This window comes from Topomyia yanbarensis, unplaced genomic scaffold (assembly GCF_030247195.1).
Source record: "Topomyia yanbarensis strain Yona2022 unplaced genomic scaffold, ASM3024719v1 HiC_scaffold_11, whole genome shotgun sequence".
Lineage (NCBI taxonomy): Eukaryota > Metazoa > Arthropoda > Insecta > Diptera > Culicidae > Topomyia > Topomyia yanbarensis.
Window position 1 is genome coordinate 98,512 of NW_026683283.1, and position 17,964 is coordinate 116,475.

A 17,964-nucleotide genomic window follows, 5' to 3' on the forward strand; every position below is an offset into this window, starting at 1 on the left:
ATGCGGGCACCTAAAATTGAATTCTGTTTCCACCACATGAAAGACCATACTTATTAGTATATTTGAGCAAAAATTGGCGAATACGATATTTTTTTAAAATTTGCAATTTAGATTTAAAGTTTGTAGTTTTGCAGGTTCAACGCATTAAAGCATTTACACACATATCGTTGTATTATGAAAAAAGCCACTTTCAAATATCATTCTCTCATCGCAGCAAGCTTTGCATAAGTGAAACGACTGTCAAAAAAGGTTTCTGATTTTATTCGTTTTAAATAAAACTAGTAAATATGGATATTAGTCGAAGAGAGTTGGCGAATTTGCTTATTGCTGGTAAAAAGACAGATGAACTGCTTAAGTTCATTACAAGTAGTAATCCAAATGTAAAATTGAGACTTGTTAGTGCTCGGAAGAAAATAAAAATCTTCATGTTGGAATTTAGAAGGTTGTGGATTCGGAGTAAGCGCACGCAAATTCGGTTTGAGCTGGAAAATTTTGTGTGGCTTGAAGGAAAGCTAAGATTCGAAGTCGAAGGTAAAGGTAAAGGCCGAAAGAGGAAACCATTTTCCGAAATATGTCGCAGAGCCAAAATAAAAAGATTAGGAAAGTTGCGCGATAAGTATTCCACGGAAGAACTTGGTTTAGCGTCAGCCGTCAACGCTAATTCTACTGGTTTCCGTTTAGTTGGCAGACAAATCGAACGATTGTCGAAAAGTCCCGTCAGATCTACCGTAGAGAATTTAGGATCTATGGCTGTCCCGATTGCAGAAGCGTTTACTGCGGAGGAGGCACTTAGATTTATTTGTGAAAATGATTTTTCTAAGGCGCAGTACCAAAACATACGGAGCTCAGTTATGCAGAAGGGTTTGGACATTTATCCCGCGTATAATAAAATAGTAGAAGAAAAGAAACTATGCTATCCGATCGGTATGTACTATTCTCAAAGATTCGTCCCTGAATCAACAATTTTTTTCAGGAATTTCTGTTCAGCCTTCTTGTGCGTATGTTCCCCTTCAAGCTCTTGTTAACCATACCATGGAACGACTCATCTCGTTTCTGAATATTGGAGTTCTACCACTGCATCCTGAGGATAATACGTTTGTTATCTTTAAGTGGGGCTGCGATGGAAGCAGCAACCATTCCCGGTAGGCAACATTATTTTTCTTCTAAACTTTGACTGACAGTCTCTTTTCCACTTGAACATAGATACAAGCAAATGTGCGTTGACGAAGATGAAAATGGAGAACTATTCGAGTATAACGATTCGCATATATTTGCTCTATCTATAGTACCTTTACGTGTAGTTAGTCGCCGGAAAGATGAGTCAAGAGATTGCATTCTTTGGAATAATGATTTTCCATCTTCAGTATCCCTGTGCCGACCAGTAAAATTAATTTTCAAGAAGGAAAATCCTGAACTAACAAAGGATGAAGTTGCCGCGATGAACAAGCAAATCGATGAATTAGTCCCGACTATAGTAAATGTTAATATGCGCAAGATTCCGATTAGTTCAAGCTTCATATTTTCCATGGTTGATACGAAGGTAGTGAATGACGTAACAGGCACACCGTCTCAAGCGTGTTATATATGCAAACGCTCCGGAAAGCGATTGAATGATCCTTTACTGGAAGCCAGCGATCCACCGGATAGTTTATATGTTTTTTCACCTTTACATGCATTAATACGAGCAATGGAGTTACTATTGAATATTGCTTACCGTTTAGCTCTAGCAAAACCGCGTTGGCGCGTAGGCAAAAATACCAGCGAGCTTAAGGAACGACAAATAAAAATTCGACAAGCGTTACGTGACCGTTTAGGTCTTCGTATTAGCGAACCTTTGCCAGGTGGCGGAAATTCTAACGATGGTAACACAGCTCGAAAATTTTTCAGAAACCGAGATGTCGTTGCAGAAGAAACCGGGTTGGACGAAATGTTGCTAGAACGTATGTATGTGCTATTAACAATCATCAACAGCAAATTGGGAATTAACGCGGATGCTTACCGGAGTTACGCCGAAGATACACGATTGCTTTATGTACGCCTGTATGGTTGGTACGCTCTCTCACCAACCGTGCATAAACTCCTGGTCCATGGAGGAAGCATTATTCAACATAACATGCTGCCAGTAGGTATGTGGAGTGAAGAAGTTCAAGAAACCAGGAATAAAAGTATTCGCAGATTCCGAGAATTCCACGCACGCAAATTCGATCGACTCGTCAATCTTGATGACGTTTTCAAGAGACTTCTTGTTTCATCAGATCCTATAATTTCTCTTAAATGTAAACGTCGAATTCAACGAGCACCGCTGGATATACCTGAAAATGCAATGCATCTACTTTTGAATTAATTGGCATTGAATAAATTCTCCTTATATAAATCATAAATTATTGTCATAGCCAAATTATTTTTAATGAACACATTCTGTATTGTTGATATGTAAGCAAAACAGAAAAGGAAATACAAAGGCTTTAGGCAATTTCTTTTATGTCGCTATGCGATAAAATTTAAAACTTTGGTTAGTAAATTTAAAATTACATGCTTAAAAAAAATAATATTTTCCAATTTTTGCTCAAATATACTTAAAAGTATGTTCTTTTCTATGGTTCAATCCGAACTTACTTTTATTTGCCCCAATCAGAGATAATGACATTTGAAAAAGGGCTATTTATGAGCGAAAAGTTTCCATAACTTTTGAAAGTATAAAGTTAGACTTTCAGAGTTATGAAAAAACGTGGATTGAAGTTTTCTAAAAGCTGTTCAAAGGTTGTTTTAACAAAATATAAAATTTCTTTCGAACATTAACAAGTCTCAATTTTACATTTGGATTACTACTTGTAATGAACTTAAGCAGTTCATCTGTCTTTTTACCAGCAATAAGCAAATTCGCCAACTCTCTTCGACTAATATCCATATTTACTAGTTTTATTTAAAACGAATAAAATCAGAAACCTTTTTTGACAGTCGTTTCACTTATGCAAAGCTTGCTGCGATGAGAGAATGATATTTGAAAGTGGCTTTTTTCATAATACAACGATATGTGTGTAAATGCTTTAATGCGTTGAACCTGCAAAGCTACAAACTTTAAATCTAAATTGCAAATTTTAAAAAAATATCGTATTCGCCAATTTTTGCTCAAATATACTAATAAGTATGGTCTTTCATGTGGTGGAAACAGAATTCAATTTTAGGTGCCCGCATCAGCGATATTGAGCCTTGAAATAGGCTATTTTTTAACGAAAAGTGTCCATAACTTTTTAAAGAAAAAAGTTAGACCTTCGGTGTCTTGGAGAAAAATACTCGGCTTGAAGTTTTCAATAAGCTGTTCAAAGGTTGTGTTAACAAAAAGTAAAAGATACGAAAGTTATACTAAAAAAACGTTTTTTTTCAGGAACACCCTAATCTTTTTTTTTAAATTTCTTGTATAACAAAAACTAAAAGAGATAGAGCTTTAATATGTTCAACAAATTTATTCAAAATAAGTTACTTTACAACTTTGTGGAAGACTGTGGAGCTCTATCTTTCATCAGTAAAAAGTTTATTTTCGTATTTTAGATAAATTAGAACCACCCTACTAACTATTCCAATAAAAAGAAGCATCTTCTAAAGTAAACAAATTCATCCTAAGACATGATACGGCTAAATTATACAGGTTTGTCAGAAAGTAAAAATTCCTCCTAAATTAGCGATCTGGACCACTGTGCAGTGTAGTGATCGAGCGAATCTGCACTACTGGAGATTGTAGATTTTTGTTTGGATCTGATATACAAGAGTGATTTTATTACTTACCCAAAGGTAATCAAGCATCTGAACAACCTTCTTTCTCCAACCGAAAACGGTATATGTACAACGAAAGGAATGCAATTTCTCCCAAAATTAATGAAATTTACCTCAAACACGATGAAATTAATTTAGGGCAAAGCAAAATAGTAATATTTCTCTATCGTTTGTGTTAGATGGTAGAAGAATGTACGGTTAGCATTTGAGTTGTTTCAGCACTTACTTCTTACTCCCAGATACACCGGAACAAACAGGAGCAGAACATAGTCGCTCCTGTTTACTCCGGTTTAGTACAAAAGAAAACAAAAAAAACGAGAACCGAAGGAGTAACTTTTTCCCAGTTTGCTCCGGATAACTTCTAGCTTTTCCCGATAGTGGTAGACAGACAAACAGTGTTTGTGCGAGGCAGAGGAAACTGGTGCATGCTGGTGTATTTCAATTTTCTCGTCTAATAGCGATCAAACCACGCTGCAATTTTTTGGCTATATCAAACAGTCGTTCCGAAAATTTCAGCGCGCTGCGTGAGTTTGAAGACCAGCATATTTTTACATTTGATTTTTAGGTTTTATTAAGTGTACGTTTGAGGGACGAACAGCTCAGCATCAGCGAAACTTCGACGCTCTCAACAAGTTGAGTTACAAATATTTGTAGGTCATTGAATGAATGAAAATTCATCATATTCTCTTGCCGACATCATATCAGAAGCTTAGTCATGATTTTCAGGCTTACTGATGATTTTTTACACGGACAAACGAGACTGTATGATCTAGATCATGTAAATGTAACCGATCGGTGGTAGCTTATGATTTTCACGAATATAAATTGCAACTCCATAAAGTATTTTTTTTGCGCTCGGGGCAATTTTCGTTTTCTTTCGCGAAATTTCACTATGAAAACAGTACCATGAACAAAAATCATGTATTTTATAATGATGTGCAATTACCCTAGACTAACGTCTGCATAATGCTTTTATCAGCGGAGATATTTGTATTTGTTTTGTGAACTTCAGTCAGGTTTCCGCCATAGTACCAAATCGATTTTCTGTACGGAACTAGTTCACAACGTTATGATTACATTATCCACAAAACCAAAGGTTGACTCGCGATTTTATCCACAAACTTAGGAACATTATTAAGAATCCGACTATACGGCGGACTAATTCATGATTTATTATAATTTGATCATTATCTGGTTTTCATTGGGTGTGAACTATTTTACGAAACTCGGAACATTATTCATGAATCCTTTGAGTTGTAGTGATTTCTAATCTATTAGTCACGATTCAATATCCGTGCTTGCCTAATCGTAAAATATTTTTCATGGATTCGTGATTTGGTTCCTGATGATTACATGAACCACGATCTATTGCGTGGTTCTGATATTCGGCATATGTCTTTAATTATTAACAATTTCATGCAACTCTGCATAATGGTCATGAAATTCTCACTAGAACTATTTCACAAAATTAGTCGTCCTCAATAAAATCACAAAGTTACAAATTACAAATATAATTCGTTGGATCATACATCATACACTTTCATGAAATATCATATAATTAAGTCCAGCTGCTAACAACCAGTATTAGATACGAATAGTTGGTATACGAAAACTATTGGGACTTCAAACATCGTTATTCATTTTTTCCTTTTTTTATTTCGACTATGTTAGTAACATTTTCTTTTTTACATTTTAACGACATTCAATTAGCTAGAGATTACTGGGTAAGGAAAGTTATGAAAATTAGAGCCATAGTACTCAAGTGAGAGCAAGGATGTGAAGTAAACAGATCGGAAAACTAGAAGTGACAGGGTCATTAGAACAGGCTTAATATCGTACGGGCTTAATCTTTGTCTTCTGCTAATGAAGGTCGAGCTTAGGCAGCATAACTACGAATCACCCGAGTTCACTAGCATGTGTCTTGATAAAGGTAGACGTGTCTATCTTTACCGTGACAACGGTTGTCACGGTAAAGATAGACACGTCTACGGTAGCTGAAAATGGATGTAAGGCCATTGGTTTTTGGTCCATGAGTTGATGGGTTGATATCTAGTTACTAACAAATATCCTCCTCCCATAATACTTGTGGAGTGCGCAATAGTATATACATACACCTCTAGCAAAAGCAAATTTCGGACGAACGTTCCTTCTGCAATCTACGTTCGGGCCTGACCGATGTCGGTTTTGACCAATAAACACTTTTGGATTACCAGGAGTTGCACATTGAAAGATGTTTCCCTAATCCAAAGCATAATTGCCTTCTGATTCCCTGTGCAACTTCAGCTAGTCCAGATCGATAACGGAGTGGCAGCCAGGAGTGGTCGCACAAGGTCAAGCTCGATGGTTAAAGTCATTTTAAAATCAGAGATGAGGGCAACATGGATGCCATTTAAAAGGAATTGAGGCCATTTTGAAATCAAAGATGACGGCCTTTGGTTACCAAGAAACAGTGAAAACAACTATCAATATGGGTATCATTTAAAGTAGTCATGAAACACCAGAATTTATTAATTTAGGCCATCATGAAAACAAAGATGGCGGTTTCCGGTAACCACTAAAGCGAAAACCATAATCAATATATACACCCAAAATTCGGCCGTAATACCTTTACGGTAATAAGAAAAAAATGCTCTAATAGTAAGACGTTTCATGCTAAAACGGTCACGGTGTCTTTGTCGAACAACTTTATTCAAAAAAATTCGGCATCCGTGAAACTTCGGGATATGAAAGAATGGACTTTTCCCTTTCAATTGAAAGTAAAATTAAAATATTCTGTCGGGGGGTCTAGAACAACTTTTTATTTTAAAGTTTTTTGATTGAAAACTTAAGTTTTTTAATGAAATTAATTCGCAGTTTTGCTACTAATTGGTACTATAGACATTAAAAAATACTAAAAGTGAGAATCTGATGAACAATTTCATTGTCTACAACTTCGTAGAATGCTATAAATCGATGTAAAATCACCCGAGAAAGTTATTAAAATTTTATCAGTTTTTAGATGTGTGCGGGGCCTATGGGTTAAGAAGTCGATTAACAAGGACTTACAAAAAATGTTGGGTTTAAATGAACAGTAAATTTAGATAAATTTCAATATATACAAATTCCCATTCTCAGCAGAAAAAATATATTTTCAGATTCCTCCGGGTCTTGGGCGAAAATGACATATTATAAACAAGGAGGTGTGGAAAGGTGTTGTCCAAATTTATTCGATAACCTTATACCTTTTCAAGATTTTGATTAATGTCACGGATTTTATCATGCCTTTTTCATTTCTTTTCTCGCTCTAGGAGATAGCTAATGTAAACTAGAATGACCCTTCTTCCTGCTCCTATCCTGCCTGGTAAAATTCAATTAGCTTACATTCAAAGCTTTATATTTGAATGAACTAGAGTCAACAGTTCAAGTCAATGTAATAAACGGATTTTATTGCAATTTTGGGTTGAGAATCCTAAGAATCTATTTGTCCTTATCAACATTAAAAGAAAGATGATCGAAAGAGAAAAAAGGTCTTCGAGTTTTGGATCTATGTTTGTTTTCTTTTTCATTTCATCAGAATTTATAGATGTAGAGTTTTACTTGTCCTCTTATTTTATTTCCAAATCGAACACGCTTCACACAATCTTAGAAAAAAGAACAAAACTAAATTTCATAATTTCCTTTAAGAAGAAATTCCGGAGTCATTAAACGTTGAACACGGATCACAAAAAAACGAACAAGAAAATATCAGGCTGGACCATACATTTAGTAAATTCTCAAAGTAATACAAGTCTGTTTATTGAAGATTTTCCTCATAATATGGGATAAGAACAAAGACAACATATCAAGAAGACAGAGTTGCCAGTTCAGTTCTGAATCTGCAAACATAACGTCACACGATACGTCTTTCGGGTAAAGGTGATACTTTCTATATCTACATTTATATTGAGATCGCTATCTTCGTACAATAGACAAAATATTTATTTCTCATTTACTATTGCGATTTCTGTTCAATGTACAGCGATTCCCAAAAGTTAACAAACTTGAACATAAATCTCATCGAATTATTTTTCTATCATTCATGAAACTGTCAATCAGGATTCTCAATCGAAATCAAATCAAATGACTGAGCACCTAATCGAATTTGATCAAATATAAAGTTAAAATTTAGGCCAAATATATCTCACAAGATGCTAACGAGCAAAAAGGTTGATTCAAGATTACATCAAGCATACTCCAGAATGAGTGAAGAAAAAAAGAAGAAACAAATATATCTGTGACAGAAAAAACGGTTTCATTTTGCTGCATTACCCAGCATCTTTCAAAAGTGTCTTAATTTCGTTCAAATTTTATCTACTCTTCTCGATATCTCTTTGCTCCTAAAATATCATTGGTGCGCATAAAACGGTGGAATCTGGAATTATATTTTTCCCGCTTAAAGGTGGGACTTTGCTATCATTCAGGTTCTTCTGAGCACACTGTTAAAATAAGACAATCCATTCTTTTACAAATGAAAATGTTTTTGGAATAAAGCTTCTTTATCAATACGCCCCGTCCGAATCTAGAAACTTTGATAAAAATTTAATAGCTTTCTCTGGCCATTTTAGATCGGGATGTAGTTTTCTACAAAGTTGTACAACATTAAATTGTCCATCAGATTCTCACTTTTGGTAATATTTGAATGTCAAAAGTACTACCTAGGGGTAAAAATGTGAAACAGTTTCATTGAAAAACCAAACAAAAAAACTTTAAAATAAAAAGTTGTTCTGGAGCCTCCGACAGAATATTTTAATTTTACTTTCAAATGAAAGAGAAAAGCCGATTCTATCATATGCTTGAAGTTTTAGCGATGCCGATTTTTTTCGAATAAAATTGTTCTACCAAACACACCGTGCGGTCCCAACAAAAAATTCCCCAAACGGCAATACCAACACATTCAAATCTATCTCTGCGTCGCACTCATGTTTCATCAATTCTTATTCAATAAATATTAACGCGTCGGATTGTTGTACACACCGTCGCTTGTCATCCATTGTATTGCGCATCAAGCGAAGTGAATACAATGGAGATAAAGACGAGGTTCGATTTTTCTACACGACACATTCCGTATTTGAAAATCGGTTCACGGCTAGCTTCAAAACACAGTCAGAAAAAACGACACGGAATAGTGGTATTAAACTCATATTACGGCAAAGGTAGTAAACGGTGGAATGACGATGTAGGATAATTCTGTCGATTTCTATAATAGTATTAGTATCGAGTCAAACCAGCCGGAGTTCTGGCTGATTTCTACCCAAATTCAGGCCGGAATCTGCACCAATTTTGGTAGAAATAGACGGAATTACGGATTTTTTATAGAGTAACTTGGATAGTGAAAGAAAAATCCGGCAAAGGCAGTTTTCGGATCCGACCTAGTTTCCGGATCCGACACAGCTCCTGATCTGGACCAGTTCCCAAATTTAGACCTTTCAGTTTCAGTTTCCGGATGTGGACTAGTTCCCGATCCGGACCAGTTTCCGGATCCGGACAAGTTCCCGAATTTGGATCCCATCCGTTTTTCCCCTTACGAGGTCAGGACTTGGACCAGGCCCGTATTTGGTGCTCTCGGATCGGATACCTGGATCCAAACTATATGTCTTGCTTTCCGTACATGACGGGAAGGACTGATAATGTTTTGTGCAGCCGCTACCTTGCTGTTGACGTTCATGATGGAAAATAAATTCAATTTAACTACGACCGAAATACCCCACCACTATTCCGAGTCGGCTTTTTTTCTGACTGTGCTTTGAAGCTGTGAGCCGATGGGTATCTTCGGCGACCAACATTCTTTCAGGCTTAGTGGAGGTCGATTTGAATATTTCTCCGATGGCAAAAATAATACCAATAAGTCTCATTTCCGATACAAATTATATCTAATGCAACCGGCCCCCGGATGGTCTACTTCCGGACCAAAGACAAGCCATTTAACGTCATCGATAAATCGCGTGATCTAACTAAACAACACTCGACCGTGTACGAAAAAGCATTTTGTCCGCCCGGAAAGTAGAGATTGATGGTGTAGTCTCCGAGAAGGGCCATGATTGCGAAATAGGGGGTGGCTCCTAAATTCTGGGATGCAATGTAACCCGTCAGAGTAACAATTTAGCACTGGGTGGAAATATACCTATTTGTGCGTACTCTCTCCGTAGAGTGTATTGTTATTGCAACATAACTCACCGCTGTTCATTATGCTCGTTCATGTTTTTGATGTAAATTTCGTTTAAATAATAGTCCATGAACGTTGTTATTAGTCCAGATAGGTGTAGTAATTTTTGTTGTGTATTTGTAAATAAATAGCATAGGGTTTAGTTAGGTTACCGCTCTCCTTTCGCTGCAAAAGTGGTCTGACTATGCTTCAAATTTTCTCTGTGTCGCACTCATGTTTCTTCAATTCTTATTCAATAAATATTAACGCGTCGGATTGCCTGGAAGTGTGTGCAACATCGCTTATCATTGTATTGCGCATCAAGCGAAGTGAATACAATGGAGATAAAGACGAGAATCGATTTTTTCTACACGACACATTCCGTATTTGAAGATCGGCTCACACTTGGCTAGCTTCAAAGCACAGTCAGAAAAAAAAACGACTCGGGATAGTGGTGGGGTACTTCGGCCGGTGTTAAATTGAAATTTCTTTTCTATCATGGACGTTAACAGCAAGATAGCGACTGCACAAAACATGAACAGTCCTTCCCGTCATTTACGGGAAGCAAGACCTATGGTTTGGATCCACGTGTCCGAATCGAGGGTCCGGATCCAGACACTTGTCTGGATCTAAGCACCAAGTCTGGGCCTGGTTCAGGTCCGGACTTTGACAGGGGAAAAGGGGATGGGCTAGATCTGGGTACTGGTCCGGATTCGGGAGGTCTGGATTTGGGAACTGATCCGGATCCGAGAACTGGTCCGGATCGGGAACTGTGCCGGATCAGGTAACTAAGCCGAATCCGGAAACTTCCTAAAATTTTTATTTCGCTATCCAACCCACCCAGTAAGAAATCCGTAATTCCGGCTGGTTTTTGCCAATATTGGATCCTATACATTTCTTTTGTAAGAAATGTAAAACATGTTGAATTTCATCAATAAGAACGACGCCAACGACGAAAAAATCGTTCTACGCAAAACATCTAATCAGGAATCCATCCCATCTCTACCAGTACAGAGTTGTTGAATATTTGAAAAACTGCAAATGATGTATGATTTACAGCATATAGCAGAAATGTTATTAGAAATAGGGGATTTTAGGAACAAAATGCCCCAAAACCCTAACTTCGATTTTTTCAACAAACGGATGTATTCTTATTCAAATGCTGAGATTGCTTCCTTAAGAAATGTATGAGCTGTAATTTTCTAATGGCTAGATTAAAAGTTCAAGCATTTTATGCATTTTATGTATTTTTTCTAATATTTTTCCATAATGCCAATGGCAAAAACTTCAATTATAGTTTGCAGGGGTCAAAAATTGTTCCACAATTTGGAATTTGGGCTAACTTTCACACTTGTCACAATATCAAGGGAGGCTTGGAGAAAAACAAAAAATCGCAATACCTTACACCAACTTTGAAAGCTTTACTTCCAAAAAGTTAAAAAATACTGCTAACTGAAAAATATTAATTTGGTAGAAAATATTCCCAGTTTTACGAATAATGGACGTACGCGAAGCAAAGTTATGTAGAATACTTTTTGAGATAGAGTCTTATAAAACGGACAGCAGAAAAATTCATTTCAAATTTACACAGAAATCAAAAGAGATAGAAATGCGATATTGAAGAACAAATGATAAGGAAATCAGCCTAATTTGGACTTCTCCTTATTTTGGACGCTTTTCATACATTTGTCTCCTTTACTGCCAATTCCTCCAAATTCGTTTGTTTTGATGATGATAATTACATTCTTTGGGTTGTTTTTATATCTCAGTATTATTAGTTCATCTTTAAGTTCTCCAAATTAATCAAAATTCACAGTTGAGAAAATGTCATCGAAAACGATTCATAATTCCACGATTGCCAAGAGGAATCGGGAGAAATTATGCATTTTTTAATTGAATTTGACAGTACAATTAAATTGTTTTTCCACGATTGGATTTCGCGTTTTATGTATTTGAAAAGGTTCGTTTGTAAATTTTTACTTTTACTTATAAAATAGTAGTGTGCAAAATGTGTCGCAAAAATAATGGCGCCAAATTATATTGGACACAGCTTATAAATTTTATTTCTTAGTAACAGTATGTTTTATCATATTAGAATAACCAAAATGTAAAAAATCAAGTAGCGATAGGACGCATACAGATTATATTCGAATTTCTGTTCAAATCTTTGTCAAGTCTATGGAAATTAGAACAATTAAATGTTTGTTATGTTTCTCTATTGTAGGGTAATAAGTAAAACTCAAACGTTCTGGCAGAGGGATTTTCATTATAATGTCATTGCTAATCATTAGTTAAGAAAATAAATTTAGCTGCGTCTGTCTCAAATGGTAAAAGTCATAGTTTTAACTCACTTTTTAATGCAGACTGCAGACTTTATCAATTATTTTTTGAAGTGCGGTTGCGGTAAAACCGCGCGGTAAAAGCTCATTTCCCGCACCGCAACCGCGGGAAAACGTGTCTCACCACACCGCAGTTTTTGCGGTATGGGTGCGGTAAATACCGCACCGCAACCGCGACGAACCCTAAATGGAACAAAATTGTACGCATAAATAATATTTGTGTAATAGATAATAGAAAAATTAGCAACACCATGGTTTAAGTTATTTGAAATGTACAATATCATGAAAGTGAAACTTATGAGAGATATCTTCTAAGAACGTGATTATCATATGTACTATAACGCAAGAACTAGTTCAGGCAACAAAACGGATTCATGAATAATGTTTACAGTTCGGGGAAGTTTTTCACATAAAAATACAAAGAACATGCACAAAATTGCATACTATATACTATATGAAATCTATTTCATTGTTATCTGAAATGACCAATATATTATGAATGAAAAGGCAGGAATGGGTCTGTTTCCGCACATCAACGTCTGTAGAGCTGTCGGATTTTATGACGAGGGAAAACTGTTCGGTTCACGGTGCAGTAAGAACTCGCGGTCACTTAGATAAATTCCGTGGGTTTATTCAGTAGAACTAGGCACTTATTATAAGCCCAAACTGTTCAGTATAAAACGTGGCACTATTCTATATGTAATTCATCTTCTTCTATATTGGGACCTTGTAGTATGATAAGGTTTGTTACAAGTTATTAGGAGTAACTATTGATACTGATTAACTATGAATAATGACTGACTGTTCTGATTGCAATTTGTACTATATATAGGTTGCTACAATTATTAGATGAACACAACTGTTCTGTTCAGGAAGTGAGAATCTTCTAGAAAAACTGACTGCAGTATGTGTGTTGAACGCAACAAACTCTTCCGTAACGCCTATAGTAGTTGGTTCATTATGCGATACCAAACTGTCCTGTACTATAGTGAAGTCTCACTTCCTCGAACTTATGCAACCCTAATCTGAATTTTATGAGCTCATTAAAGATTAAGTATCCATTTTTTGGTATCGTGAAGTAAATAATTCACAACCACGACAACTAGACAGGGGCGGCGAAAAACTTTACGCTCGAGTGGGTAGAAAGCATAGGGTGAGCGGTCCATTAGTAACGATTTTTCCCTTTTCGCAATGCACACGCTTACATTACATTCACATTAAATCACGTTCGTTTATGCAAATGAAATTGTGGTACATCGATGTTTGCAAATGTGTGTAGTGCGAGATACATGCGTTGCGCATCTAAGTTTTCTAAAATGGTTCAAAATTTCGAGTGGGTAATTACCCACTCGGTTATTTTCGGTATGGGCAGTACTACCCATACTACCCACGCTTTCCGCCGGCCCTGCAACTAGATCATAATCAAGGTTTCAGGAACATTTTTCACAAAAACAAAAATTAATGTTAAAAAATATATAGCGAGAAACCAATTTTGTGTCAATAATACCTAAAAATGAAAGAAATATTTCGAATGTAATTGCGTACAAAAGTTTCTCTTACGATATCCTTCAACATGTCTTGCATAAATTGCATACAAATTTTATCATTTAATTTAAATTTGATCATTTTTTTTTAATTTAACGAATCGTCCTGGCTTAGAATAAATAAATAAATACATTCGCTTATTGTAATTTAAAACACAATAGAAGATACAACTTATTAGTTGGAACCGTTTGCTATTTCGTCAATTATCACTTGATATCTTTAAGCAATCGTTTTGATAGCCTTGATAAATGGTACATGGTTTAGATAGTTTTGATAAATGATATATTCTTGACCGACCCAACTTGAGTTTATCTTCGATTTGGCTATGTAAGCCACTAAGCTGAGGGTTAAGTGAACGAATGCTTGTCAATCAGGGCTAATAACAATGACAACGACAAAACCCTACTGCAACATCTTTGACTTTGTTTGTTTTTCCAATAGAACTCAATAACGATCAATCTGCCAATATTTCAGGAAACGAATCAACGTTCACTGAAGCGCACGCACAACGATCCCGCACTTCTCTACCGAGGTCCTGGAGGTGTTGAACTACCGAAAGAGATTCTGGACGAGTTGAGTTTGTTTACCAGCAAGAAGAAAAACGGTATCATTGACGTATGGTGGCTCTACGACGATGGCGGTCTTACGCTACTTCTTCCATACATCATCAGCACCAGGAGAAACTGGAGCGACTGCAAGCTTCGTGTATTTGCGCTGGCCAATCGAAAAGCCGAGCTGGAGTTTGAGCAACGAAATATGGCCAGTTTGTTGGCCAAGTTCCGCATCGATTACTCGGACTTGAAACTGCTTCCGGATGTGACGAAAAAACCGGAACAGAGTACGGTAAACTTCTTCAAGGGATTGATTAAAGATTTCACGGGTGATGAACCAGGTAAAGATAATCAATTGTTCGTATGAAGGCAACATAGTAAATGAGACTCTTATTTCGTTTTGACACAGGTCAAATCTCCGAAGCCGAACTGCTGGCGGTTCAGGACAAAACCAACCGTCACCTCAATCTGCGAGAGTATCTTCTGGAGCAATCCACCAAATCGGATCTGGTTGTCATGACTCTTCCCATGCCTCGGAAAGGCGTCGTTTCCGCACCGCTCTACATCGCCTGGCTGGAAACGCTGAGCCAGGGACTGCCACCATTCTTGTTTGTGCGAGGCAACCAGACCAGTGTTCTGACATTCTACTCCTAGGCTGGAGAGTGGCAATTGATGCAGTGTGGCCAACAGGTGTTACGAACAGAAAACTGTGCAGTTTACATTATCTGTTTGGAATGTTTTAACTGTTGATAACTCATGATACGTTTCATTTATTTTCACTAGTGTGGTTTCCAAACTTAGTTTTATCCAGCAAAGTACCTACATTCTAGTAATTTATTCCATGTTTTCATCATTAGGAACAATGTTGCATATTCCTAACGGAAGTGTGTTTGTTGCACTTTGTCGGTTGCTGCTTAGCTACCGATTATCCGAGAAAGAGAGGCGGGGTAAGGCGATTTGCAAAACATCAACATATCAGTTACATAATACATGTGCCTGAAAACGAACTAACGATGCCCGCTATATCTCACTATTCCCGGACCTATAATTGGTGGAAGTGGAAGGGAGATTTCCGTCAAACGATAAACACACAGATTCATTTTAGTACCGTCTAAGTACATTTATCTACGAGCTAGTGAGTAGGAAAAGTTTTTCACCCCCCGAAAGTCAGTATTGCATTTCACATAGCAAAGTATAATTTACCGCACAATTGTTAAAGTTTAGCTTTTTGTTATGCATAGAAATAATTACAATCACGAGCCAGCTAAATAGTGCAAAAGTTGACGGCGCGCAAATTAGAGTGGAAACCACAATGAATAGAGTAATGAAATCCGATTCGGCACACTCCCACGAAGCGTGATATAAAACACTCGAGAGGATGCTCTTAAATCATAGTTGTTTGCATATAATTTCCCAGGGTGATGATGTTTTCCAGTGTGGATACTGTCAATGGCACTGTGAGGATCAGAAAAGATTTTTTTGTTTGTACCTATATTCTCGATTCCTCCTCCACCAAACAAACATTTATGTTTTCGTTCGGAGCAGAGCCACGAAATATCCAATCGTTACCCGAAGCTTTCATATATCTGAGCATCCAATTTCCGCTATGTTCTTAAACCAATTTTACGAAAAGTCAATAAAACAATTGACTCAAAGCAATTGAGACAAATTTAGTAAAAAGATTCTTCATTCTTTTTTACGGCTTTTCACTGACACAAACACAATATATGTATAGCATAAGGTTCGCCAATTTTTGTCAGGCTGTTTAAAGCACGAGCAGAGGTTGTGCTTAAAGCAGCACATGTTTAGAATTTTTTTTTGTAAATATTCCTACTCAAACATTCGAATTCCTTTAGGCTGATCATTCAAGAATACGTCGATATGCTGTTCATATTTTTGAATTTAAAAATAGTCCTTCCACCGCATTACTCCCTATTGGAAAAGTTTATTGGTGGTCCGTTTTTTTTAATTAACGCTCCTTGATTTAGGATAGGCAAGCATATGCAGTATCCATTTATGTGTGATGAAGACAAAAGATTAACCAATAAAAAAGATATAATAAAAACCAATTGACAACCAATCGGTACCAATTTCATATTCACTTAACTGGAATGGTTTTTGTAAATTTTTCGTCTCTGTGCAACGGAGTCTCATGTGCCTTAAATGCATTTCTTGTGGGGAGAAACTAGACGTCCTGCTTGAATGGTCTCATTTTTGTAATCAGCGTTCGATCGATAGTTAGAAGAGTAAGATATACATTTCTGAAATGCATATAGGTGCTTTGAATGCAGGCAGAATACTTACTGCTATAGAATAAAAAGAAAGCCTCACGCAGTGGCAATGTTATTTCTGCAAAAAATCTGACTTCTATGAGTATAGTGGCAGTGTTGCCAAATATTTTAACTATCTAATTTTGACATCACAGTGTTCAAGAACATTCACAAACACAACCATATTTTCTTCGGAAAAGTGAACAGTTTACAGGAGAAAGACATGCATGATTTTTTGGGGTAAAAACTTGAATAATTCAAAATTAGGAACAAATTTTTCCGTATATCAACCCAGATAATATGAAAACATTAGCGCCTAGTATCAGCGGCCATCGAGATGGTATGGCCCACCCGGAACATTAGCACATTATTTGAATCTTGTGAGAAGCAAAAGCAAACAGAAAAGCCAATCCACGTTAAATGACGATTGCGTCTAGTGGAAATACCAATATGTTCAATATGTATTCAATCACGAGAACACAGCAGGGCTTTCCACGAACCAGGGAAGTTGCCTCAAGTGCGAAAAAAGATTTGCTACAGCACACAAGCAAGCAAGGAATGATTTGGTTCCGCTCGAACCGATAAAACCTGCTGCTGGTGACAACCGAATGCGTTGTTGGAAAGAAAAATTCAATGAAAACTTCACATCACAAAAGAAATAGACAAATCCGGTACCAGCTTCAAGGTTACTTGTCATGTAATGCTGCACCATCGGAAGCTTTTCTTTCGGTTTTTGCATGGAAAAACGGTTTGATTCACTCCTACAAACGTGACTATAAGTTACGATATATGGGCTTTAGACGCTAACGTTTTGCACTTGGAAAGGTTGAAATCAAATAGCAAAAATTCCTGTTTATTTTTCGCATTTGCGTTAGCACTTTTGTTCATATCATACTGAATGATGCAGAAACTGAACAATCAAATGACTGCATAAAATGAATTGGAATTTAAACGAAAGCAATTTTGTAATATTAGAATTCTATAAAAAAAAACCTAGGTTGTTGCTTTAGTTCTGAAATGTACTCGAAACTCGGGACTTCCGGAATTATCTATAGAGGACAATATATTCCAAAAATCATTGATTCGTATTCAGTTATCTAAGCCTGCGAATCGAAGTAATTTGATGTCCATTTCAAAAGATGAGGTATTACCGGTTTATATGAGAAATTTCCTTGCAATCGCAATAACCAACCTGCAACTCCGGAACCAAAAGTCAGAAGAGAAAGGCAAAAAGAACCAAACGAAACAAATTTTTAATACATTGACAATAAGTTGAGAGATGGGAACGGATAGTGAGCAATCGAACCGGATGCAGATTCACGAACAGT

At 36.6% G+C, this 17,964-nt stretch overlaps 1 protein-coding gene across 2 annotated transcripts in view; it reads left to right on the forward strand.

Annotated features, from left to right (window-relative positions):
• LOC131694612 (bumetanide-sensitive sodium-(potassium)-chloride cotransporter-like) overlaps positions 1 to 16,652 on the forward strand; it is a 111,271-nt gene extending 94,619 nt beyond the window's left edge. For both annotated transcript variants that reach the window (XM_058983089.1, XM_058983090.1), the window contains 2 exons: positions 14,290 to 14,707; positions 14,776 to 16,652. In XM_058983089.1, coding sequence (XP_058839072.1) covers positions 14,290 to 14,707; positions 14,776 to 15,020 — 663 coding nt within the window. In that variant the 3' untranslated portion in view covers positions 15,021 to 16,652. The remainder of the gene's footprint in view (positions 1 to 14,289; positions 14,708 to 14,775) is intronic.
• Positions 16,653 to 17,964: the final 1,312 nt, after the last annotated feature.